Source organism: Enoplosus armatus, chromosome 9, assembly GCF_043641665.1.
Source record: "Enoplosus armatus isolate fEnoArm2 chromosome 9, fEnoArm2.hap1, whole genome shotgun sequence".
NCBI classification, from domain to species: Eukaryota; Metazoa; Chordata; class Actinopteri; order Centrarchiformes; family Enoplosidae; genus Enoplosus; species Enoplosus armatus.
In genome coordinates this window covers 20,544,790-20,568,166 of record NC_092188.1, presented here as the reverse complement: position 1 = coordinate 20,568,166, position 23,377 = coordinate 20,544,790, and the positions used below count along the sequence as shown (strand labels likewise).

Genomic DNA, 23,377 nt, shown 5'->3' with positions numbered 1-23,377 from the left:
TGCTGATTCTGTTTAAACTTCAATGATAAAATTAGTGCATGATCAGGTTGAAGAGTTTAATTCAAAGCAGGTGTTTAGTTTAAGGGGATTGGGCAAACTATCTACGTGTCTCTGCCTTCGTGTTCTTTGGAAATGCTCTTTCCCCACCTTTTTTCATTGAGAAAAGCTGCATGTTGTTCGGTTTTGTCATTTTGCACATTTAAGTTTTCCCCAAAAATGAATCACAGAGAACCCCTTGTCTCTCATCCATTTTTTTTACTCATTGATTCACATTATGATAAATGTCATGGTTGAGCACAAATTAGTCCACAAGCTCAATCAATCCAGAAGGTTTGGCAGATTGTATGCCTGCTGTATTAGTCCTACACAGGTTTTTAATAAAATGATTTGATTCATACCTCTAGAGGTGAGTAACTTTGGTCACGAGTCTGCTGCCTGGTGTGTAATTTGGGAAAGATTGTCTGAAGTGTTGTGGTAGAGGTGTCACTACAGATGGATGACATATGACATGGTTACTGAGCTTTTCCATGGGTACAACAAATGGGTTTTGGCCTTATTGTTGGCCATGCCAGCGGCGTGGCTCCAGGGATGGCAATGTCGGTCTGTCACTTTTGTCCAGGCTGAAATGTCTCAAAAACTATTTGGATGGGGTGGCACGACATTTTGTACACATATTCATGGTCCTCAGAGGACGAATCCCAATGATTTAGCGATCCCTGACTTTTCCTCTAGTGCCACCATGAGGTGAAAATATTGGAAAGTGAAATATTTCAACAACTATTGGATGGATTGCCATGAAATTTGGTACACACACATGGTCCCCTTAAGAATAAATATGTAATAACTTTGGTGTTCTTGACTTTTCCTCTAGCGCCATCATTGGGATAAAATTTTAATTTGTCCAGTACTTGGACATGTTTTACCACCAACCACCTGCAAACCTATGTAATTCCCATTAGCCTCAGCTATAATGTTTAGTGCTCATTAGAAAATATTAGCATGCTAAACTAAGATGATGAACATGGTACATACCTGAAACCATACATCTGCATATTAGCATGTTGATTTTAGCATTTAGCTCAAAGCACCATACTGTGTACTGTGACAGTGCTGCTAGCATAGACACTATAGTCTATATATAGTATCACAGCATTATGATGTCTGACACTAAGGTGGTCTTTAGCCTGGATTGACGGACGGTTGTCGTCACTCATCTGACCCCTATCACAATGATGTCACTCCCATCTGTCAGGGGACAATGCCTGCCCGCCCGCCAAAGCCTCTCAGAGACTGACCCACTTTCAAAAAGGGAAAATGCACGTCATCAGTCTTCAGAAAGCGAACAAGCTATTTGGGTGAATAATTGTCCTGAAACGCTTGACAATCAAATATACTGATTTTACAAGACTGGTGTGTTCTGAGCTGGTTCGACTTACAACCATTGCTGCCCACTGATTTTAATCTAGCATCCACAGACTAGTGTGGGGATTACATCTGATGACTCATTTGTCTGATGCCTTATGAAGTGAGAGGTCATGGTTATGCAACTGAAGATGCATCGCCATATGGCAGAGTGGGAAATGGAGTAATCATGGTGAAGATGCTAAGTGCTAGTTCATTTAGACTTAATCAGCTTTTTCTTTCATTTTCATTGAACATGGGTAGATGTTATGTAAAGACTAAAGAAAGCACTGGTAGTTTTGCTCTGGCACTGACCCAGTTTTTATTGGTATGAGGGTACAGACAGCATTTCACAGCTTCTGGGAGAGCCCAGTAAAGTGGATCTAATGCACTTCACATTGTTAGCTCTGCCAACCCATGGGAGGTCCTAAAATACAGGCCGGGAGAGCTTTTACGTAAGATGAGCAGTCATCTGAACACCGCTTGGTTGCACTTGGTTTCAGACTCACTATTTTCCCCCTTTTATTAATTTATGTGAACATCTTGTGCAAATGAAGCAGCCTGGGCTCTCCCAGTGTTCGCTAGCATTTTTAACTGAAGTCTTACATAAGCCAAACTTTTAACAATTGTCCCCGTTGAGTCATTTCCTCCCTCATAACAAACCTGTTGCATCAAAAAAACGTCACGAGTCACGACACGCGGCCAGAATTTATCATGCTTTAATAATAAAGATACAAGGACATTTGATGTAAACCACCAGTATTGCACATAGCTCAGGCACATAACAAGTGTCAATTGCTTTGAAGCGTCAACTTATTTCTATGAACAATACACAGGCTGTACTGAATAAAGCTCTACTCCCGGGGAGGAAAACAAAATATATATACACTTCTTCACAAAACAATAACAAGTGAACTCACAATAAAGCTTTGGCTGAAGGTTTAAGGTTTCTTTTTGAACAATAACTCAAAACAGTTGAAATTTTCAGAACCCATCAAATAGAAACTAACATTCAATCTTTCACCTCCTAAAAAATAACTTTTTTTTTTTTCCAAAAACACAAAAAGGACAGCTAGGGACACCACCGGACAATGATAACACGTAACCATCTACCCAGATGATCAGCTTATACATGTTAATGATAAATGAATAAATAAATAAATATATAAATAACCCTGTTAAAAATAATCCCTTTCGTGTCACCATTTTGCTTCAACTCATGGTAACCGCACAGTGCAAAGTAACAGTGTTGGAAACAAAATAACTGCATTGATGTCATCAAGTGTGAAACAAAAACGCAACAAATCTCACAAATACTCTTGAAAAGATGCATAAGTGCTTTTAGTTCAAGGTTAGACGTGTGCATGCGTGGTTGAAGCCTTTTACGCATCCGGCCTGTGAGCGACGTGGCGAAGAGAGTGCAATCCCATGATGCAACAGCCCCTGATAAGAGCAGCAATGTTGTATACCGGAGCGCTTCCGTCCACACCGTGCCGTGAGTACAGCCAGGCCACCGTGGGTAGCACCGGGGCTGCCACTGCGACCAGATCCACTAGGAAGCTGTTGCTCCAGTAACGCTTGCCGACCACATCCAGTCCCGGCGACAGACAAGGTTCCTCCTCACCGACATCGAAGTCCAGCTCCTCCATGAACCTTCGGCTCTCTGCATGTTCCGAGCAGCACATGCCGGAATCAGTGGAGGTGTCGGGGCTCTCCGGGGGAGCAGGACTGGGCATGCTGGGTGGGGGAGGTGTCAAGTCGGGGAGATTGGCAGTGGTGGAAGTGGAGGTGGGCAGGTTTGGGAAGCCCAGAAGGCCGCTGGAGGCTTGCAGAGCTGTGTCCCCTGCTGTTGCCCCATGGAACTTTAGCAGCTGGAGGAGCAGAGCCTGCAGGTCTGGCGACATGGGCATTATGTCGGTCTGGATTCCTTTATCTTCTATGTTCTGCTGAGAAGGTGTGCTTTGAGAAATGGTGACAGTGGTGGAAACCATATTTGGTAGATCTGGTGGGGGTGCACTAGATTCATCAATCAACTGTCCCTCTTCCAACAGCGTCGACACCCCAGGCCCAGACTCGGTCTCTGCCTTTAGCTTACTGCTAGAGTCCTGACTGAAGTCCACCGCAGTGGACATCAAGACTTGCTCCAAAATGTCCGCTCTGTTGGCCATCTCATCATTTACCAGCAGCCCGCTGTCCGCCATCGCCTCCGCCCCTTGGTCTCCCAGCTCCATCCCGCCCTCTTCCTCCCCCACCATCTTCTTCCCACCACTATCAGGGCTGTCACAGATGAAGTCCAAGGTGTTTTCATCTTGGAGGTTGGCGCCACTCTGGGCAAGCTCCATGCTTTGCAGCAGGGACTCCAGCTTCCTGTTTTGGATGTTTATGTCGATGAAGTACTTCTGTATTCCCTTATCCTTCTCCATCAGGCTGCTCTTCATCGTCTCCACGACCTGACGCAGCTGTTTGATCTCTTTGCGAGCCTCTTTGAGGGACAGCTGAGCCTCCACCCGGTGACACTCTTCTTCGATCCAGTCTTCCCTCATTCTGCTGAGCTGGGCCTTAAGCTCCTCAATCTCTGTCTCTCTAATAAAAGAGGGACGAAAAAGTTACTTAAGGAATAGTTTGACATTTTATTTTCCCTTTCTTGCCGAGAGTTAGAGGAGAAGGTTGATACCACTCTATATATACACACTATATACTTAACTATATGCTAAATATGAAACTACAGCAGCTGCCAATTAGCTTGGCATAATAATACAAGCAGCAGGGAAGGAGTGATGCTCCTTGGCTGTAGTGATTGCAAAGATATTTAGAGGTTATGATGAGAAAGGTGAGACATGAAGCCGTTTTATTGACAACTTGTGGAATGTTGCTAGCCATGCTAGCTTCTGCAGTGTATGCATACAACCCTCCGCAAAAAATGCGATCAACTGTACATCCAAAGCTCAACTTCAATTCGTTAAATCTGGGGTAAACAGTAAAGACAGCATTTTGTTTATGGTTAGCTTTACAAAGTGCCAGGCAGATTTTGGATAGAGCTAGGCTAGTTGTTTCTCCCCGTTTCCAGTTTTTATGCTAAGCTAAGCTAACTGGCTGTAGTTTCATATTTCACAGATGAGTATGCGAGTGGTATCAATCTTCTCATCTAACTCTCGGCAAGAAAGCAAATATTTGTGTAATGGGTAATATAATGCTGAACTATTTCCCTTTAGTAGATGAATAATAAAGCATACTGCTTGTTGCCTTGTTCATCTTACCTACAGTGCATATTTCTTGCAAGATATAACTTGTAGCATCATGCGGTGGGTTCACACTTTAAAAGGTTGAGCAGAGCTGCAGTATGTACACATTACGTCAGAACCATGATTGCACCAACCACTATCATCCTCCCTTAAAACCATAAAAAGCTACCGATACAATTACAGGAGCTACTGTGCTGCCAATTCTTAACAAACCTGTCATGGACTCTGTTCTCAGACTCCATCAGTTTGGTCTTCAGGTGTCGGATGGCCACTTCCTTCTGCTGTAGAGGGGTGAGATACTGCTCAGGGTTCGGGGGTCTGACACCATGGTTGTCTCCACAGGAGTGGTAGCGGCCCAGGTTCGCCCTTCTGTTGGCCAGAGAGACGAATGTGTTGGTTAAATGCCATGTTTACCCCTTTAGAACCAACATTATCAATCAGTTCCAACTAGACATTTTGAAGCAACAGCAGAAAACAAACCAATTTGCAGCTGAAATGTAAAATCGCTCCCTGCAGACAGTAATTTGTCTGAGAGAGTGCTGTCAGGGCAGATGCTCTCTGAAGCTTGGAATTACTGTCTGACACAGGATTACTGGCATGTTGACTGGAGGCAAAAAAGACCCTAAAATGCTGGTTTATCTAAATACAAGTAGAGTCGGCAAGAACCTTACTAGAGGAAAAAAAAAACTTAATCTAGAAGCTAATTGCATTAACATTTAAATGCCCTTTGCACGTCCTATGATCAGTGTTTTATCGTGCTCAAAGAGAACTGATAAAAAGGATTGCTGTTTTTTTTCTGTAGAGGATGAGTGGGTGGATTTGGACAATATGCAAAGCAGCATCTAAGCCCCTCTCTTGCAACTAGCACAATATCCTAGCAACCTCGGATACTTGAGGCTTTGATGCGAGCGCTCTGCATCCCTGCCAGAAATAGAAACAGCCCAGGAGAAGGAAGCATGAGAGAGGAAAAGACGTCACATGACACTTAGCCAGGCAGAGGAAATGTCTTAAAGTGACAAGAGTACAGGGTTATAATGCATTTATGGAAGCTGCAAACACAAGATAAAGAGGGCAGATTCTGCTGCTGTATAAAAACTCAAAAGCTGTGAGTTGAATCTGTCATTTGTACTGCTGGGAGAGGATTTTTAGGTTCAACCTTAAGCCGGGCTGCACTGCCAACAAACAAAGTCTAGGCAGTAAACCTTCTAAGTAATACAGAGCCTGGAGCACCTTGTCAGAAATTCATGGTGGTCCCTGGTCCCAAAACACTTTTGAGCTTCAGGCTATTCAGTTCACAAATCAATTCTGCCATTCTGAAATATTTATGACCCCATTCTCTCCTCCAAACCAAGGTACGTTCAGTCTAATCCAGTTACGAGTCGGCTGCAGCCAGCTGTCTGGGTACCATATTCAGGCATTTGCTATATTAAATCCTCATTAATCCCGACCACAGCCAAATCATGACCGATATAATCCCAGACGGGTGCAAGAGAGGGAGTGATAGAGCAGTCTGAGCTTAGTCCAGCCACCCACTCATCGTTATGCTGCACATTGCCTGAGCCACAACCCAAAAATCTCTCAAGTCTCCAAAATCGACTTGCCTCTCCCTCGTGTTGGATTAGTAATGAATCCACGTGGAGAAATGTGGAAAGGTTAGGAAAGACCAGGAGGTCACACAACTGATCAACAACCTTTTCTCCTTCAATCTTAAAACCACAATCTTTGTTCTGTGATTATTAATAATATATGACATGAAAGCCATGTTTGGTACCTGGAGGTGGGGCTGGAGTTGCAGCTGCTGCTGTTGGTGGAGGAGGCAGCTCTGGGAGGCGTCCTGTAGGGAGCGTAGAGCTCTGCATCGCGGTTGGCTGTTGGGCTCCCGGCTGGTTTGAACACTGGGAGTGGTCTGATGTGGGTGCCACGACTTGATAAATGAAAGCATTAAGGGGAGAAAAAAAAAATCATTGACTTGTTAATTCCAAAAAAGTAGGATAAATGTAACTTTTAGTGCACGATGAACAGGCCTGTTTTAGTTCTAGTTCAGCTAGAACGGTCTTAATATAGAAGTGACTCGGCAGACCATACTGACGATACAAATATATGAACCTCATACCTGCGTGAAGGAGCTTTCTTTCCAGCCGAACTGAAAGTGAGGTTCCCCCTGGCCTTCAGACTGCCCGTGCTGCTGGAAGAGCTGAAGTCTGCCTCACTACCTGCCGGGAGAAGCATGCAGCATCACCGCATCAGCATGTCAGCAGACATACAGCAAGACTTTTGAGAGACGATGCAACATCTTCCTTTTTACATGAAAAGTTGAATTCATAATAAGAAATAAAACACTTTTGCTCCATTCAACACACTCTGGGGTTTTGCTGGTCACACCAGACCAAGTGAGGCTGGCAAATGTTAGCAAATATTAGCAAACTTCAGATGGATATTGAGGCAGTTTGTTGACTTAAATATCTCTGTACTTGTGCTAACAGCCAACCAAAAGTAAAACCAGACGTAAACACATTTTTACCTCACCAGGAAACATGTTTGCTGTTGTCCTGTTCCACTCACTCTCAATGGCAGCTGTTCAGAAAAAGCTATATTCTCACGCTCAAATCACAACATTTAGCCCAACATGAACACAAACACACACTGTGTGATGAATGAAAAACATCAGGCATTTGGGTCCAATTCTGTTCTAGCCTCTCCTCTTCTAAGCCTGTTAGGATCAAGTGCAGAATCAAGCAGGACTATCATGTTACATGCTTCTGTAAGCAGGACTTCCATCAAGCCTCCCTGGTAGCACAGCCTGGAACAGATATTCTCATACAACAGCTTTTGGATGGGCAACTACTTCCCATAATCTACACCCTTTGTTACACTAATGTGAGTTTGAAGAGCAGGACATACACATAAACCACTTCATGTGATTGCAAATGTCATTAACACTCAAGAATTAGGAAATACTTCCAGTCATTTTGTGTAACACTATCTGCTGTGCTCAAATGTCAAACACAGACACTGTATATAGAGGCCTGAAGCCCAGAACTTCACCATCGTCATTGTTTGGTGAGAAAAACTGGTCACTAAATATTGTGTTGAAAAGATTAAACGTAAAACCTTACCTGAGTAGCATCTTTTGCCGTCAAATAAAACCATATTACTGTGTCCAGTGATGACTGTGACAAATAAAATAGTTCAAAACTAAGTGATCCTCCACCCCTTGAGTGAGTCAACTGAGGCTCTGTGCACGTTCAGTCAGTGTAGAAAACTCCTGCTAATCAGCCTAATTGGCTAAGCTCCCAAACCTGTTTTTCCTCAACCAATCAGCTTTCCTCCTCATCTCTCCTTCCCCAAGATTAAAAGAAAGGAAATTCAATTTTTGGGTAAAGACTGGAGTGCACTGTTTCTGAAATACATGTTAAGGGAGCACAGAGGCACAGATGACAATTCACTCCAGTTATAATTGTCCTTTTAGGCAAGCAGCTGCTTCCCAGCCAGTGTTTGTTCAAGTCAGCATACCAGGGAATCTGTTAGCTGCTGACATGTGATAAATACACAGTTATTGTACTTTGGTCTTTGGGGAACTACTGGCATGCACAAGTAGCCTATATAAGTATGTGCATTTAAAAGTTCAAACAGTATAGGATAAGATCATAACAGTGCAAGCCTTTCAAATGTTGTTGATCCTCATTCTGCTTTTTCTAAAAAAAGAAAACGAAATATTTTTCATATAGGTATTCTTATTTACCTCTGGTTTTCATGGCTGACCTCAGCTCCCTCTTGTGCCTCTGCGCGCTCCGTGGTTCGCCGCTCCACTCGGCCATCACCCTCACCCTCTTCACTTTGGTCTTGCGCTCGGGGAGTGTCGGCGAGCCGCGGGCACTCTGCTCTGAGCCTGACGGGGTTTTGGAGGGGGACACAGACTGACTAGTGGGGCAGCCGGTGTCATCTATTGTAAACAGGCACACAGACAGTAATAGCCAAGAACGGGCCGCGCAGGGCAGGCAGCGAAACACAAGCAGTCGAACAGAGCTCAAGGTCCGGCCCGGGTGTTATCTGGCAGATAGCACGGCAGCTTTCACACTGGCTTGTCCCTTTCATAAAGTGGTTATCAAGTGCTTGTTGTGCGTTAGATTACACAGTGTACACACACACATGCACACTTATTGTACATACACACAAGCAGTGTCATTTGATTGTTAACGAAGCAAATTTGGGTGAAGATAAAATAAACGTAACTGACTTTTTAGTTTTAGCATGCTGTGCTATAAAAAAAAAGGTCAAATATAATTACTCAACATAATTACAATCATACTGAAGTACAATTTTGAGGTACTTTTGCTTTACTTGAATATTTCTATTGTCTGTATTTCCATAATTCTACTCTGCCACATTTCAGAGGGAACTTTGCATCGTACAAACACTTCAAAATCTTCATTTTACCAAGTAATCGGTGTCTATTACTGAGCCCTAAAAGTCTTATTTTCTAATAAGAGTAAGAAAATCTGCCATAGCGTGAGATAATAGTTTTATGCATTTTCTAGAGAGGGTTTATCTCTGTGAGAAACAAGTTTAAACAATCTAACCAGACTTTTTCACTTATCTTAATGAATAAACACAATATGATAATGTTGATGCATAGGGGATCAAATCACTCATACTGTAAGGACTTTATATTACCAAGAGCACTACATTATACCAAGAGCATTGCAGTGCAATCTTGTACCTGGCAGCCTGTAAACTGTGTTCTGAGTATCTGAGGCTCTTTCAGCTATAAACTCAGCTGTCCTCGGGCTGGAGCTGAACTTCTTACCAGAGCAGAAGCTGTTGGTGCTGATGGTCCTTTTGGAGTGGTCTGAGCTGACGTCACACTCCTTCCCCTCTTCCTCGGAAAAAGGTGAATCAGACAGAGGCGAGCCTTTGTCCTTTGGTCGGAAGGGATGGAGGACCAGACGTGGGATGCGGCTGCGGGGGCTTCCTTTCTCCGGTGACTTCTTTTCCTGTTCGAAGCAACATCTGTCAGAGCTTCAGGCAGGGATGTAGCCACCCACCACAACTCAATGTATCTTCTTTTTATATTAATAAAAGATGACATTTTGTTCATGTTGTTGGTTGTTTGCCCTATGATGATAACTTTATGGTCACATTTTACACTTCCTTTTCTTACACATTGCTTTAAAAAAAACAACACTTCTATTTAGAAAAGACTCATTCAACATCCACAAATCTATCATCAGTGACCAGCAGCAATGATTCTGACCCACCTCATATTCTTGGAATGGTCCCATTGTGCTTCACGTGGCGTTTTCCCCTGATGGATGAAAAAGAGGAGAAAAATCAGGTGAGTCACTTTTTTCCCCCTGTGGACTGTGTATGTGGCAGCGTTTTGACGTGGCACTCAAACCCTTCACAAACAAGGGCCCTCTGTCTGAACTCTGTTACGCCAGTAAATCCCACCCACCACACACACACACACACACACAAACACACACACACGTCCCGTCTGGTACAGATGGCACAACAAGCCCAGAGCCAGCTGCGACCAACACACACTGAATTTATGACCATACGAAACAAATTCTACACGTCACCACTAAAAATAAACATCCAAATACTTTTGTAAATCTGAATTTGTGAAGTCATTTAAGACTTAAAGAGCAAAAACAAAAAGGTAAAAAAATACGAGATAACAGTGATAATCCTAGCATGTTGATATTCAGCAAGTATGTGTTTATTTCATATTTATTGTCTGGGAACCATGAATGCCTGTACAAACTTTCATGGCAATCCATCAAGTACATGTAGAGATACATCACTGAATAAGAATGAAAACTTTAACCTCACAGTGGCACTAGGAAAAGTCAGGAGATCACCAAAGTCTTTAGGATTCATCCTCTGGGGACCATGAATGCCTTTACACATTTTCATGGCAATCCATATAATAGCTGTGGGGATTTTTCAGTCTGGACCAAAGTGGTGGCCCCACCATGCCATAGAGCCATGCTGCTAGCGTGGCTAAAAACAGTGAAAGAGATAAGACAAAGGCTAATTTATGAGATGAATAGATTTAAAATAACTCAATTATCGGCTTGTGGTTTCACAAGAGTTCAGAGTCTACACAGATACCGCTATAACGGAGAAAGATTGGTATAACTCCTTTCAAATTCTGGTCTTTCATCAAAGTCATCCCGGATTAAGATGATCAGATGAGGCACGGTAATAGATGAAAGGTGTCCAACTTCAGTATATCACTCTGCTAAGCAAGAACTACACTGCCTCTCCTTATCAGCCTTCTGTGCCAAAACAGTGGGGCTGCCTGCAGAACAGCTGCAAAGAGCGATATTATATATAAGTGAAAACGAACTCTCGTCTAGTGCTGAACTTTCCATTTTGTACATGCACATTTAAACAAGTCAGAAACATATCTTATTGATGCCTTGAAGCTAAATAATGCAGAATTTCTCTCATGCTTGAATAAACTTTATACAATCACTTCACTTCCTCTCGCCTGTTGATTTCCTTTGCCTAACGGGGTCAGTTGCGTAAGTGCCTACGTGTTTTTTTTCCCCCCTTTTTTTCACACTGGGAATGATGTAATTGACCCCAAGGCCTGTGTGCTGCTGTCGCATCAGTGAGTCTGAACCTGTCTTCCCTCGCTTCATCCAGATGGTACCTTTTCTAAAACTTTGGCTGGAGGAGATTGTGTCAGTCTTGCCTTGATCATCTGACCTCCCCGAACAATCCTCCATCAATAACAGGTCACCACTTGACCTAATATAAGCCAAGTTCCCTGTAAGAGCAGCCCAGACTCGTGCAAAATCCTCTTTCTTCAAGCCACAGAGGCCCAAAGAGGATTGCAAAAATAGAGCGGAGAGTCGTGGGAATCACACATCCACCTCCTTTTTATCAGACACAAAAATAGATCTGCGTTCTGGCTGCAGCACCACCTTGCCTTCACTTTTTCACTTGTATTTTCAGGCATCCACAGCAGCAGCATCATATTGTAGCAATGCACAGCTGCCTGGCACACTGGCACAGCAGAGTCAGATTAAAGGCACCAAGCAGAGCCGTGCCCTAGCAACAGTCTTAGCAACCGAGGAGGGGGGGAAACGCTGCACAAACGTCTCCAGCTAGATGGGGCCAATTATGTGTAAATCTGCACAAAGTGTAAGCTTCTGCTGCTTCACCGAGGAAATATCTGGAGTGTGCCGACGTGGTGCGGGGGTTTTCACCATTCAGCTGTGCTGTGTTTTCTCAGACTGAATGAACATTCTGTCCTTGAGCCAGCGTGTGTGCGCTCAGGGAGCTTCTGTGTATACTTCATTACTACTGACTTACATTTCAGCTATTTGTAGAGTGTGCTTAGGGTACACTTTGGAATTTATATGGAACATTTTGCTTTTTTTAGACAGATCTTTCTTAAGAGGAGTGCAACAGATCAAATTTTTAACATCTAAAACAAAGAAAACAAATTAAAGTTGAAGACAACAAGATGATGATTGATGTTAAAAAGAATCCTCTAAGGAATGATTAATAGTGCTAGAAAAGAAATTAGGACCGAGGCGAACGAACAGGAGGAGAAATAATTCAATAAATAGGGTGTGGCTGAGAGGAGAGAGGTGTGAGGGTTTTTTGCTTCGGAAGGGACATTTATAAATTCACGCACCTACAAGCAGCCATATGGAGGACACGCAGGAGGGCGGTGACATGAGAATATGAAGAATAAGAGTCCAAGATCAGCTGACGTTAGCATCCAGGAGCCAAACCATTCAAACATTAGAAATCATCCCATATTATCTGTTCCAGTGCAAGATTGTCCTCCTCTGCTAATGACCACTCAGCAGCTTGTAACCTGAAACCCTGAGAAATGTTTGGATACAGACGCCTGCCCGTGCACGCTCTGCTACCTGCAGTTACTGTACTTAGATGTTTTCATTTTTAACTGTGGTGACATTTTGCCATTGTGCTTGCACTGAACTAGCACCCCGTAAAGTAGGATTATGCATCTGCTGCTTGACCCCAGACAATGTTGATTGGCTACCTACTGAGCGACAGGCTAAGCGCTATCTAAGCTGCAAACACGGGATTTTCAGTTCTCGTAAGCAATCCAAAATACCTGCGTAAGTGACACACAGTCACTCCCAAAAGTCCCTAATTTAGGAAGTGGATGCACTGGGGAGAGGAGGACTCTGGTAAAAGCTGTCAGTGGGATGCTGAGATAATATGTACATGACTGGCAAAAGTCTTTAAGCCTCCACTGAAGCTATTTCCCTTATCCAGATGGTCTGCTTTTAAAACAGCATGGAGTGGGCGTGAATAATAAACTCCTTTAATCCCAGCCCCAGTCTGTGTTTATGTGCTTTTTAATGTTGCTCATGCACATGGACTAACATGAAGCTGTTTATTCCTATTTCATATCAACCCATGGCGCACTCAGTCCGTTTGCTGTGTTGATGTGACGGTTAATGAGGTGTTGAGTTGAGTCATTTCAGTGATGACGACATTTGATGCACACTGAAGAAGTGACAGACTGTTCCAGAGGTGTGAGCTTAACTGAGCATCTACGTCCAAACGCTCCCCCTTTTATTATTAAGTCAAGCAGGAAATAATACTGAAACCAATACCAACATTCATAACAAGGTTTCCTGATAGTACACAAGATACTGTATCATAAAGAACAACACAGCTGACTGCTATGATGAGCCCTAATACAACCCTTCTCTGTGTTGTAGCACCATATGGTTCCACGTGGTGCTAACACTCTTTGAAAATACATGCAATTTTCATAATAAACTAAATGTAATCATGTTTAAGATTATGAGCCATCATATAGAACATCTGCGTAACCAAGGAACCCCTGAAAATGCCCCCCCCCCCCCCCCAACCCCCCACCCATGTGTTTACATGTTTACATGCCTCCCTTTGTTTTCCACACCACACTTCAGACATTTTCATTGTTTCAGAAGGCTAATGAGATATTCGTGTCCTGACACCCCCTGATAATGACAGCATCTTCTCCCACACTGTCTTCAAATGGCATGCTTTATATTCTATCATGTGCTACCCGTGTTTTGTTTCATCTGGTGCCCCCCCCCCCCCCAACACACACACCCCAGCTGCTGGAGATGGGGATGTTTTTCTGGGGCGCGCAGATGCCTCTAGAATAAATACACGCGAAGGACGACATAGGATGTGACCAGCGGGGATGTAAACACCCAACTTCAGGCCCAGCGTGTCCACATTTCACCCAAAACACGTATGAGTGTGTGCGCACATGTGGATGACTTGACAAAAGACTCGTTCCTGAACTTGTAAACAGCTCTGCCTGCGCCCACCTGCGCCCACCCTGTCAACACTTCCATCACTTCCATGTGTTTTTCCTTTCTTTTCTTTCTTTTTTTTTTTTTTTTTTGAAGCTACTGGTAATAATGCTCTGGTTTGAAATGATCGGACAAACAAACGGAAGGAGGCTTGCCTGGATGTCTGATGGTGGTTCCGCTCAGAAGGATGCGCGTCGGGCGGTGAAGCACAAAGGGTCGTTCCGCTGCTGGTGCTCCGGCGGTGCCAGCCTCCGCTCTGCCGTGTGGATGGCGGGTGGAGGAGAGCAGTGTGTGCAGACTGAGGACACACACGATTGGACAAGAGGCGAGACCACTGACGGCGCACGCACATTATGACTACCATCCCAAGTGAGTTACATAACGCGCGAGGCATTACTCGAGCAATGACCCCCCCCTCCATCATACAGAGCCATGAGCTGCAGGCAGGCTGCTGTATATTATGTAGGCTGCATGTGCTGACGTGTGATGTCACTTTAAATGTGTGTTGTCCCCATGTTTGCTCCGAGAGAGCCATTCTAACATCTGACACATTATTCATAAATGCCAGTTATGATAAAAACACGAGTGAGTGCTCGTCGCCAAACTTCATTCACTATTTTTTGAATATTTCCCCAGAATCTAAAACATTGGCTCCATCTCTGATGCGTTAACAGCTCTTGCATGGACATCTGGCTCACGACATTTCCTCAAAGCTACGTTGTCGACTGACTCACATTATGATGACGCCAGACAAAATACAGGTCTAACACATGTTCACGGTGATGTGCGTGGAGCCATATCCAGTCTGCGGACTTCCTCTCAGTGTAACAGCGAGTTTGCTCTCCATGGTGCTGAACTCGGGGAGGTGTACCCGCTGCTCTTCATACCATCACAGTGTTTACAACTGCGCCATTGAATCGAGTAGGGAAACTAGTGCAGTGACAGTCGTTGTGTGGCCCGGATGAATCACACGGTGTCATGTGTGTCCATGAAACAACGCGTTGGCCGTGTCTTAATGTTGCGCCCTGCCTGGCTGGCACAGGTGCTCACCATTAGGAGGGTGTCAAGGGTGGATTCTGAAGAAGCACATTGGGTGGTGCTGAGTCAAATGTCAGCATGTGACCCGTGAGCAGCAGTGTGTCTTCTTATCACTGAGGCCCTCTGCTGGAACAACAGGATGGTGTCATACAGTGGGGCTTGCAGGTCAACGAGACTGACGCCAACATCCTCATCACAGCGGTCTGAATCACTGCTGTTCCCGTAGGTAATATCATCATATCAGCAACCTGAACATTTGTATTTATTACAACTCACAGCAAACAGGCCCTGATTAGGCCCAAAGAAAGCCTCACAGCCCTCCATACCCATCTGACACCCAGGCCTATCCTTATCTGTTCTTGAAGCAAATCAACTTTAAAATGGTTTTACAAATCACATTGACATTTCTTTGCTCCCCATTTACTTCAGGTCAGCTGAAACTCTCTCCATCTTGCCCCCATAACAAGAAAAAAAACCCTCTTTCTCTGTCTCTTATTGTTTCTAAACGTAGCACTTGAGGCAGTTCAGCTTATTTGATGAAGTTGATGTACCTGCATGATTCTCGCAATTGTTGGGTTGTCTCCACATGGTTGATACGCACTTATAAGTCGCTTTGGATGAAAGTGCCAGATAAATAAATGCAATGTTCCGTGATTTGCCTCATTATAAGTGATCTGTTTCCGTGTGTACTAAAAGAAATCCATCTGATGAGGTTTTTCTAGAATACAAGATCAGACAAAGAGACTGACAAAATAATGTGAACGCGTGGCAAAGGGCTCCAAAGGACTACAATATTATTTGATATAGCAGGGCTGAGCTACTTTAAAGAGTCAGTGTTTCTGTAGGGCAACACATCCCTCCTGCTCAAATATTTAACTGCTGACGCAATATGAAAATGAGATGGTGTCGAATGTACAAATAAATTACAAATCTGCCCACTTTCATCTTTGGATCTGTTGGTGGCATGTGTGTCTTTGTGGTGATCCAGAAACAGCCCTGGTGATGCATTCAGATAACATGGAGACAACACTTTCCTACTTGATTTGTCTTTCACTGACCTCCTGAATAATGAATGCTGCAGAATAGCTGGGAATTATATGTTCACTTCATATTTAAATGAATTATTTTTATCATTTGAGATGACAACGCCTTAACTCATTGTTAGACTTTTTTTATTTGTATGTTGCATTGAAATGTTTAAGTCCAGGTGCTAATGGATGATTCTAATTTAAAATCGGTCCAAAACCATTTGAACGCTGGAGATCTGTCCTATATTGTACAGTGGAAACTGTTGAACACAGAGTTCACGCTGCTAGATTTTCCCACATGACCTGAATGCAGCATTTGTCCTCGTTTCTCTGTATACGAGATACATCAGGTTGTAATAGATAGCAATGGCCACTAGAGGTCACTAGCGTTATTTAAAATGCGCTTGATGCATTTGAATGACTCGCCATCCAGGCTGGAAGTTTCGAGTTTACTGAGATCACACCTCTAGGTTACATTTAAACGCACGAGACCTCTGCCCCCCCGCTTATCCGACCATGTCTCTGCGTCTGAGGAGTTGCTTCTCTCCTCTTCAAATGCCACCCGCTACTGAAATTGCACCTTCCTTGTGATATTATTAATTCCATATCATTTACTAAATAACGTGTGAAACTCAGATGCACAATTCATGATGATTCTTCAGAAAAATTGCCTCTGCTTTATGGTCCCCTTGTGCACGCAGTCTTTCCAGCATCTGTGCGTCAAATCTAATCTAATCTAATCTGATCTGGTGTGTCCTTGGAAGCTTTCAGGCTCTCACAGACTTGGTGATAAGGAGTACAATAACTCTGTTTTAGTTTTTCTGAAGATGGTGTGGGCCTACAGCTACTCTGGTCAACTGTATAAACTTGGTAGTGACGGAAGTAGCTCTATGCTTTTAGTCTAAAGCTGTCTACAAGAAGAATAAGCAACAGTTTCATTTCATTGTGTTTTGAGGCACTAATTAATGTCACAATTTGAGTTATTGTCATCCAAAATGAAATAAAGCGTTGCTCTCTATGGGCAGTGGAGACTGTTAAACCAAACCTTTCCCACATGGACTCTGGTGTGTGTGTATCCTGTGGCGGTCCGTTGGCTCTAGTGCGCGTCTGCTTGGACGTCTGTGACATGGAATTGTTTGGGAAGCCCTGCTCTGGGCGACCATGTGGGCGTGTTTCTCTCGGCCCGACAGCCTCCGCTCTTGTGCGGAGTCCAGAGCGCAGAACGCACTTCTTCTGGTGCGACCGGGGAGCGCAAAAGTAGCAGCTCTCCGATCCTGACGCGCACACCATCTCTGACTCCGGCGGCCCCCCGAATCCAACTCCAACTGAGCGGGAAGTAAAAGAGTTTCTCAACATCTCCCCGGCGACTCTTCCAGCCATGGACGCATCGCGACTCGTGACGCTTTATCTGGGCCTGCTCCTCGTTTTCCTTGGGAATATACCGTGTTTCCAGTCTGCTGCTATCATCTCCCCCTCTGCGCCGAGGAGGAACAGGGGAGCCAGGATCCCTCATCCGGACGGACAAAGGTCATCCAAATTCCTAAAAGACATCTTCGCGTCTTCGCATCCCATCTCGGGCCACCACAAAGAAGACCCAAAGGACGCTATTGTGCCGCATGAGTACATGCTCTCTATATACAGGACATACTCGGCTGCAGAGAAGCTCGGACTAAACGCAAGCTTTTTCCGCTCCTCCAAATCTGCCAACACCATAACGAGTTTTGTGGACAGAGGAACAGGTTGGTTTCAGTCCGCTGCCAGCTCCATCAGCTCAGTCTTGCATAATTCTGGTGCACAGCATTTCCCCCAGCTGACTGGTCTCATATTCTCCTCTTGTATAGATCTCTATAAAATGTGGCTAAAAACCACAGTGAGGCATGAAAACTAACAGGACAAACAGGCTCGCGGCAGCAACTTTTACGCACGGTTTAGATCAGGCGAAATGAGGTGCGAGTGCTGCTTTAAAAGAGCCACAGAGGCGTTAAAAGAAAAGTCTTGAAAGCTGCAGGATTATATGTGGTTCACGGGCAGTTTCGTGAGTGTGTATTCCGCCGTCGAAACATGCAACTTCTCCCGAGTATGAAGTTGTGTTACACTTAAATGAACCTCCGGGGAACGACAGTAAAACGCTAATTAAAGCGCTCTCTAAATGAAGGCTGTAAATCACTGTCAGTGCAGGCTGCAGCTAAAACCATCCTGCGCCCAAACCTCCACGTGAATATACACAGGAAACTTTCTGTTCAGCTACGTGAGTACGTGATTCACCCCCCCCCCCCCCACCACCCCCCATTCATCTCAACAAAATGAAACACACGCGAAGATTTAAAACACGAAACTCCGGCACATATTAAAAAGTTCAGTCTGTTGCCCTCATGGTGCCCATGTTTAACCAACTTGTGCTGACAAAGGGAGCTGGGAGGTGTGTGTGTGTGTGTGTGTGTGTGTGGGGGGGGGGGGGGGGGCACTGGGTCGGTGTGAGAAGCAGGTGTTTTGGGTCAGTTAACATGTGTAACCAAGTGATCTGACTGGCCCGCGAGGACAAACACAATCTGATAAACACAAACACGTCCAACACACACACTCTCACACACACAAGGGAGGGGGGGTGGGGTGGGGGGGGGGGGACATAAGCCGAGTTAATCTTTGCAGGAGAAATAAAAGCTATCTTTGTTTGCTGTTCCCTCCTGTCTGAAACACTCCGAGCAGCGCGCTGCAAAAAATATCCATCGTTGCGAGTTATGTAGTCCAGAGTCTGCTGCTTAAATCACACGAGTGTCTGCCTACTTGTTGAGGCGCAGCTGCCATTATTTCCAGGGTAAATCAACTTTTTTTTTTTCCCCCCAAGACTTGTGTTCAAGGAAATGTATTTCTTTTTTGATTTCAAGGTTTTCCTCAAAGAAATGAAAGTGTTGTTCTCTGAGACACAACCGCCGGTTTTCAGACGAAAGGGGACGTTTTAGGAGCGGACACGAAGCTAGAAGGCCATTTCTTGCAGCGCGAACTGATCTGATAGGAAAAACGCCTCACTTTCTCCCGTGATTTTGATGTGATGTGTCACTGGCTCTGACCCCGAGCTGGACCCTCTGAGAGCTGCTTGGCATCGAACGGCTGATTGGAGTATTTGAACTCGGTGATCTAATTGAGTGTTCATGTCATAACATATCAAACACTGTCTATTCTCCCATAATGACCCAGCTCGGCCGCGATGGGCACTTCACCAAAATAACGACGAGGAGGGGGGAAAAAAAAAATGAAAGCACTTCCTCCGCTGTGAAGTGGTTCGTATTTTTTTTTTCTTTTACTGCGCAACCTCCCTTTGCGACCGCCACTTTAATTACGGAAAATTATTTTTCTTCCCGTTCTTTCAGCTCAAGCGCCTTCGGTTTCTTTTTGGGGGATTCCTCCCAGCGTCCCCAAAGTGTTGCATTGCATTAACCTGCAGAATGAACCTCAGCTGGGCAGTTTTCGTTATTCAAATCAGGAAAGAAATACACGCGGGGGGCAGCTTTTGACGACGCGTAAAGTCACTGGTTTTGCGTCTTTTACGCATTTTCTTACTGAGTGCACCCATGATCTACGGCTTCTTTGGCTTTCCCCACTTTTGTAGGTAAATTAAATCTGCTTATAAAAGCAGGCAGGGTGTTTCCTGGAGGTCAGAAAAAAGGCAAGATCAGAAAAGAATAACCCGAATCTGAAAATTACTTTTGGCACTTGGGGTAACTCATTAAAGCGCAGATGGTGCAGCCCGGCCTCTCTCTCTCTCTCTCTCTCTCTCTCTCTCTCTCTCTCTCTCTAAACAGAGGCATAGATGACAAAAACATGTTTTGCATTTGTTCAAATACAAGCAACAAGGTCAAACAAAAGCGCACAGGATGCCGCTTTAACCGAGCAGTAAAATCCCGCCGCATTCTCCCCCAATTATCCACCGTCAAGCATCTTACACGTAATGGAAAAAATTGGCTTTTTACATAATAATGAAATTAAGAAAACGTTGTACACTTTTTAACTGTCAGCACGGATATCTCTCAGTAATTCCAACAGTGTGTTCAGTCAGTCAGTCAGCCCGTGCAGGCGCGTTTTCAGGGGGGAATGTTGTCGTTGGCAGGATGAGATGAAATATAAGAGGGGAAGTGCGTTAATGAGGAAGTTGGGAATTCAGAACTGTTAATTATTTGGTGAACTTGTATTCGATTTGTTTGAGGTCTTATAAAAAAGGGAGAGAGAGAGAGAGAGAGAGAAAGGATCTTAATGCAGACCATACGCGCTGAAAAGTCGCTGAAACGAGCACCAGGTTTCAATCTGCTTTTACTGTTTGACTCGGCAGGGCTCACGGAGGGAAACTGATTCAAACTATCTCCTCAGGACGGGTTTAACAAATCACATCGCAGGAGCGTTTACATGTAGGGTGTCACTTTCATTTTTTATTTTTTAACCCAATCAGACAGAAATGGAGACAAACAACCGAGGAAACGTGTTTTTATTTCATTAAAATAAAAGACTACAAACCATCCATCTCACCGCGCCATCTAATCCCGCGTTTAGGTTTAAAACCTGATGTTGAAATAAGTGGAAACATTTGACATTTAAAAAGAAAGCTGTTGCTCACTCGCACCAACGTGAATCAAGACTTTTCTTGATGGATTTAATGTCATTTTCTTGCTCATTTCTGCTCCGGGTTCTGCGCAGTTCTTGTTGCAGGGAAAATGTCGAAAAGAGAGGACCAGTGCGGGACATTCTCACCCCTATTTATTTCTGTTTTTCATAAGAAAAAAAAAGGAAGTTGTTAAATCGTTTTTTTTTGTTGTTGAGTAAAACCATTTCAGATTGAATTGTATCTCTACTTTAATGTGCTGTAAGTGGCAGCTTGATGTGCATGACAACATATGTTGAACCTAAATCGTTCGGATCCAAATGTATTTAGAAACACCCCCCCTCAGGCTGAACCCCTTCTTGGTTAAATGCAGATATTTAATGCGGTTTGTGAACGCTGACGCCTCCTCGTGCATTGTTGTGTTCCAGTCTCATTGGTTCGCCTTGATGGGATATTTGCAGGCCTCCTGGGTCTCCAGCAGGGAATAATGCATTAATTGTGTATTGTTCAGTTGAGTGTACAGTATGTCGCCTTTGGTCCGTTGTGTCTGGCAGCACCCAGGGGCCTTCACATCACTAGGCCCCTTGTTTTTTTTTTCTCCCCCCTTTGCCTTACAACTCTGCAAGAGTTCTCAAAAAACTCACCACATTTCTGATGTTCTGACTGCTGCTTAGATTTAAGAGCTTCTGAGACCGTGAAGAAGGAAGAGTTTACTTCCACGCTGTCAAGGGGCTGTGAATTAATAATCAGCCTGTCATCAAGTGGAATGAAAGCAGAAGTATTTTCATTAAAACACGCTGGCTTTGATTCAAAGTGGCGTGGCATTATTGGGATTATTGTCGCTGCAATATCAGGAACGAATTTCAGCCGATAAATACATGAAAAGCACATTATTTGGAACAAGCGAGTTTAAATGCAACTGAACTTTGTGTGCTTTGCAACACCGTATCATTTCAGGTTGTTCATGTGCAACAAATGTGCATGAAATGCAATTAAGAAACTCGAGGAGCCACAATTTTAGGGAGGAAGGCTTAAAGCAGGCTTTGCAATCTTAACCCCCCCTCAGCCTCTAGCATTAGAAGATGCCGTTGAATTTTATCGAATCAAATCAAAGTCAGTTGGAGGCTTTATAAGAAAATGACACTGAGGCTGAATTTTTTTTTATTTTTTTACCAACAATAAACGTGATCCAAACTGGGGACTTGTCAGCTGCAGTTTGTTTCAGGCAGGTTGAGGGTGGACATTTGAAAAACAAGAGAGAGAGAGAGAGAGAGAGAGAGAAGGCCTCTGTGGGAGAATGTGAGTCCCCCCTGCTCCCTCCCTCCACCCCTCCATCCCTCTGAACACTGTACACCCTAAGTGAATCTGACTGCAATTATTTTCTTCTTTTATCCTTGCAGACGATCTTTTGCACTCTCCTCTGCGAAGACAAAAGTATCTGTTTGATGTCTCAACCCTTTCAGACAAAGAGGAGCTGGTCGGGGCGGAATTAAGGATATTCAGGAGAGCGCCCGGGGATTTGCAGACTTCCCTGCAGACGACGGGCCTGTACGACATCCAGCTCTACCCCTGCCGCTCGGACAGACTGCTGGACTCCAGGTCTCTGGACCCGCTGGACTCCGCCAAGGGCGGCTGGGAGGTTTTGGACGTGTGGGAAATGTTTAAGGCACACCAGCATCACTACCACCACCCACATCACCACCACCACCAGCAGAAGCAGCAGCAGCAGCAGCAGCAGGCGAGCCAGCTCTGCTTCCAGCTCCGCGTCACCCTCGGCAAGTCAGACACCGAGGTGGACCTGAGGCAGCTGGGGCTGGACAGGAGCAGCCGGTCCCAGCGGGAGAAGGCCATCCTGGTGGCCTACACCCGCTCCAAGAAGAGGGAGAACCTGTTCAACGAGATGAAGGAGAAGATCAAGTCGCGGAGGTCGGGCGATGAGAGGGGGGAGGAGGCGGTGGCGGCGGCGGCGGCGGCGGAGGAGGGGGTGTCGCTGAGGGGGGTCAAGGGAGAGGGGCCTCGGCGGCGGCGGAGGACCGCGCTGAGCAACCGGCACGGGAAGAGGCACGGGAAGAAATCCAAATCCAGGTGCAGCAAAAAGGCGCTGCACGTGAACTTCAAGGAGCTCGGCTGGGACGACTGGATCATCGCGCCGCTGGATTACGAGGCGTACCACTGCGAGGGGGTGTGCGACTTCCCCCTCAGGTCGCACCTCGAGCCGACCAACCACGCCATCATACAGACGCTCATGAACTCCATGGACCCCAACAGCACCCCGCCCAGCTGCTGCGTCCCCACCAAACTCAGCCCCATCAGCATCCTGTACATAGACTCGGGCAACAACGTGGTGTACAAACAGTACGAGGACATGGTGGTGGAGCAGTGTGGGTGCAGGTAGCGGCCCTCATTCACACAACACAAAACTTTATAAAGACAGAGCAATCAGAGATGAGCCTTGATGGGTCCCAGGCTGAAGAGAAAGAGTCCTCACAGGTCTGAGTGCTTTGACGCATGACGCGCCTTGTCTTTATTCAAAAGGGATGCACACAAAGGCGACAACCTGCTATTTATTCAGTCACAATAACTCACACTCGATGCCTTAAAGTGTTAACGCCGCCATCCCCATCCATGCAACGTGGTCACCGCTCATCAAACAGGCTTTTGTTTCCCAGAGAGTGAGACGTGGGATGGGCAGCCTACGAGGCGAGATGGGAGCCCATTGAGTGCGACCGTGCACCTGTTCGTGCCGAGGCCAGAGGACAGTGG

General features: G+C 45.0%; 2 protein-coding genes across 2 annotated transcripts; one reads left to right on the top strand and one right to left on the bottom strand.

Annotated features, from left to right (window-relative positions):
* Positions 1-2,783: 2,783 nt before the first annotated feature.
* On the bottom strand, positions 2,784-9,925 carry sybu (syntabulin (syntaxin-interacting)). Its single transcript, XM_070912558.1, has 7 exons — positions 9,902-9,925; positions 9,451-9,637; positions 8,386-8,586; positions 6,757-6,856; positions 6,415-6,567; positions 4,857-5,012; positions 2,784-3,984 (listed from the first exon to the last, which is right to left on the bottom strand). The coding sequence occupies exons 1-7, from the start codon at positions 9,923-9,925 to the stop codon at positions 2,784-2,786; spliced, it is 2,022 nt and encodes a 673-aa protein (XP_070768659.1).
* Positions 9,926-17,401: 7,476 nt separating this feature from the next.
* Positions 17,402-23,009, top strand: gdf6a (growth differentiation factor 6a). Its single transcript, XM_070912167.1, has 2 exons — positions 17,402-17,762; positions 22,015-23,009. Exons 1-2 carry the CDS (start codon positions 17,402-17,404, stop codon positions 23,007-23,009), a joined length of 1,356 nt encoding a protein of 451 aa, XP_070768268.1.
* Positions 23,010-23,377: the final 368 nt, after the last annotated feature.

What these genes read in the sequence shown, in the direction of transcription:
- gdf6a (XM_070912167.1), top strand. Translation starts at nt 17,402, where the DNA reads ATGGACGCATCGCGACTCGTGACGCTTTATCTGGGCCTGCTCCTCGTT. An exon ending in TTTTGTGGACAGAGGAACAG is followed by an intron (nt 17,763 to 22,014) that starts GTTGGTTTCAGT and finishes TTATCCTTGCAG; the next exon opens with ACGATCTTTTGCACTCTCCT.
- sybu (XM_070912558.1), bottom strand. Translation starts at nt 9,925, where the DNA reads ATGGGACCATTCCAAGAATATGAG. An exon ending in GACCATTCCAAGAATATGAG is followed by an intron (nt 9,638 to 9,901) that starts GTGGGTCAGAAT and finishes TGCTTCGAACAG; the next exon opens with GAAAAGAAGTCACCGGAGAA. An exon ending in GTCAGCCATGAAAACCAGAG is followed by an intron (nt 6,857 to 8,385) that starts GTAAATAAGAAT and finishes TTCTCCCGGCAG; the next exon opens with GTAGTGAGGCAGACTTCAGC.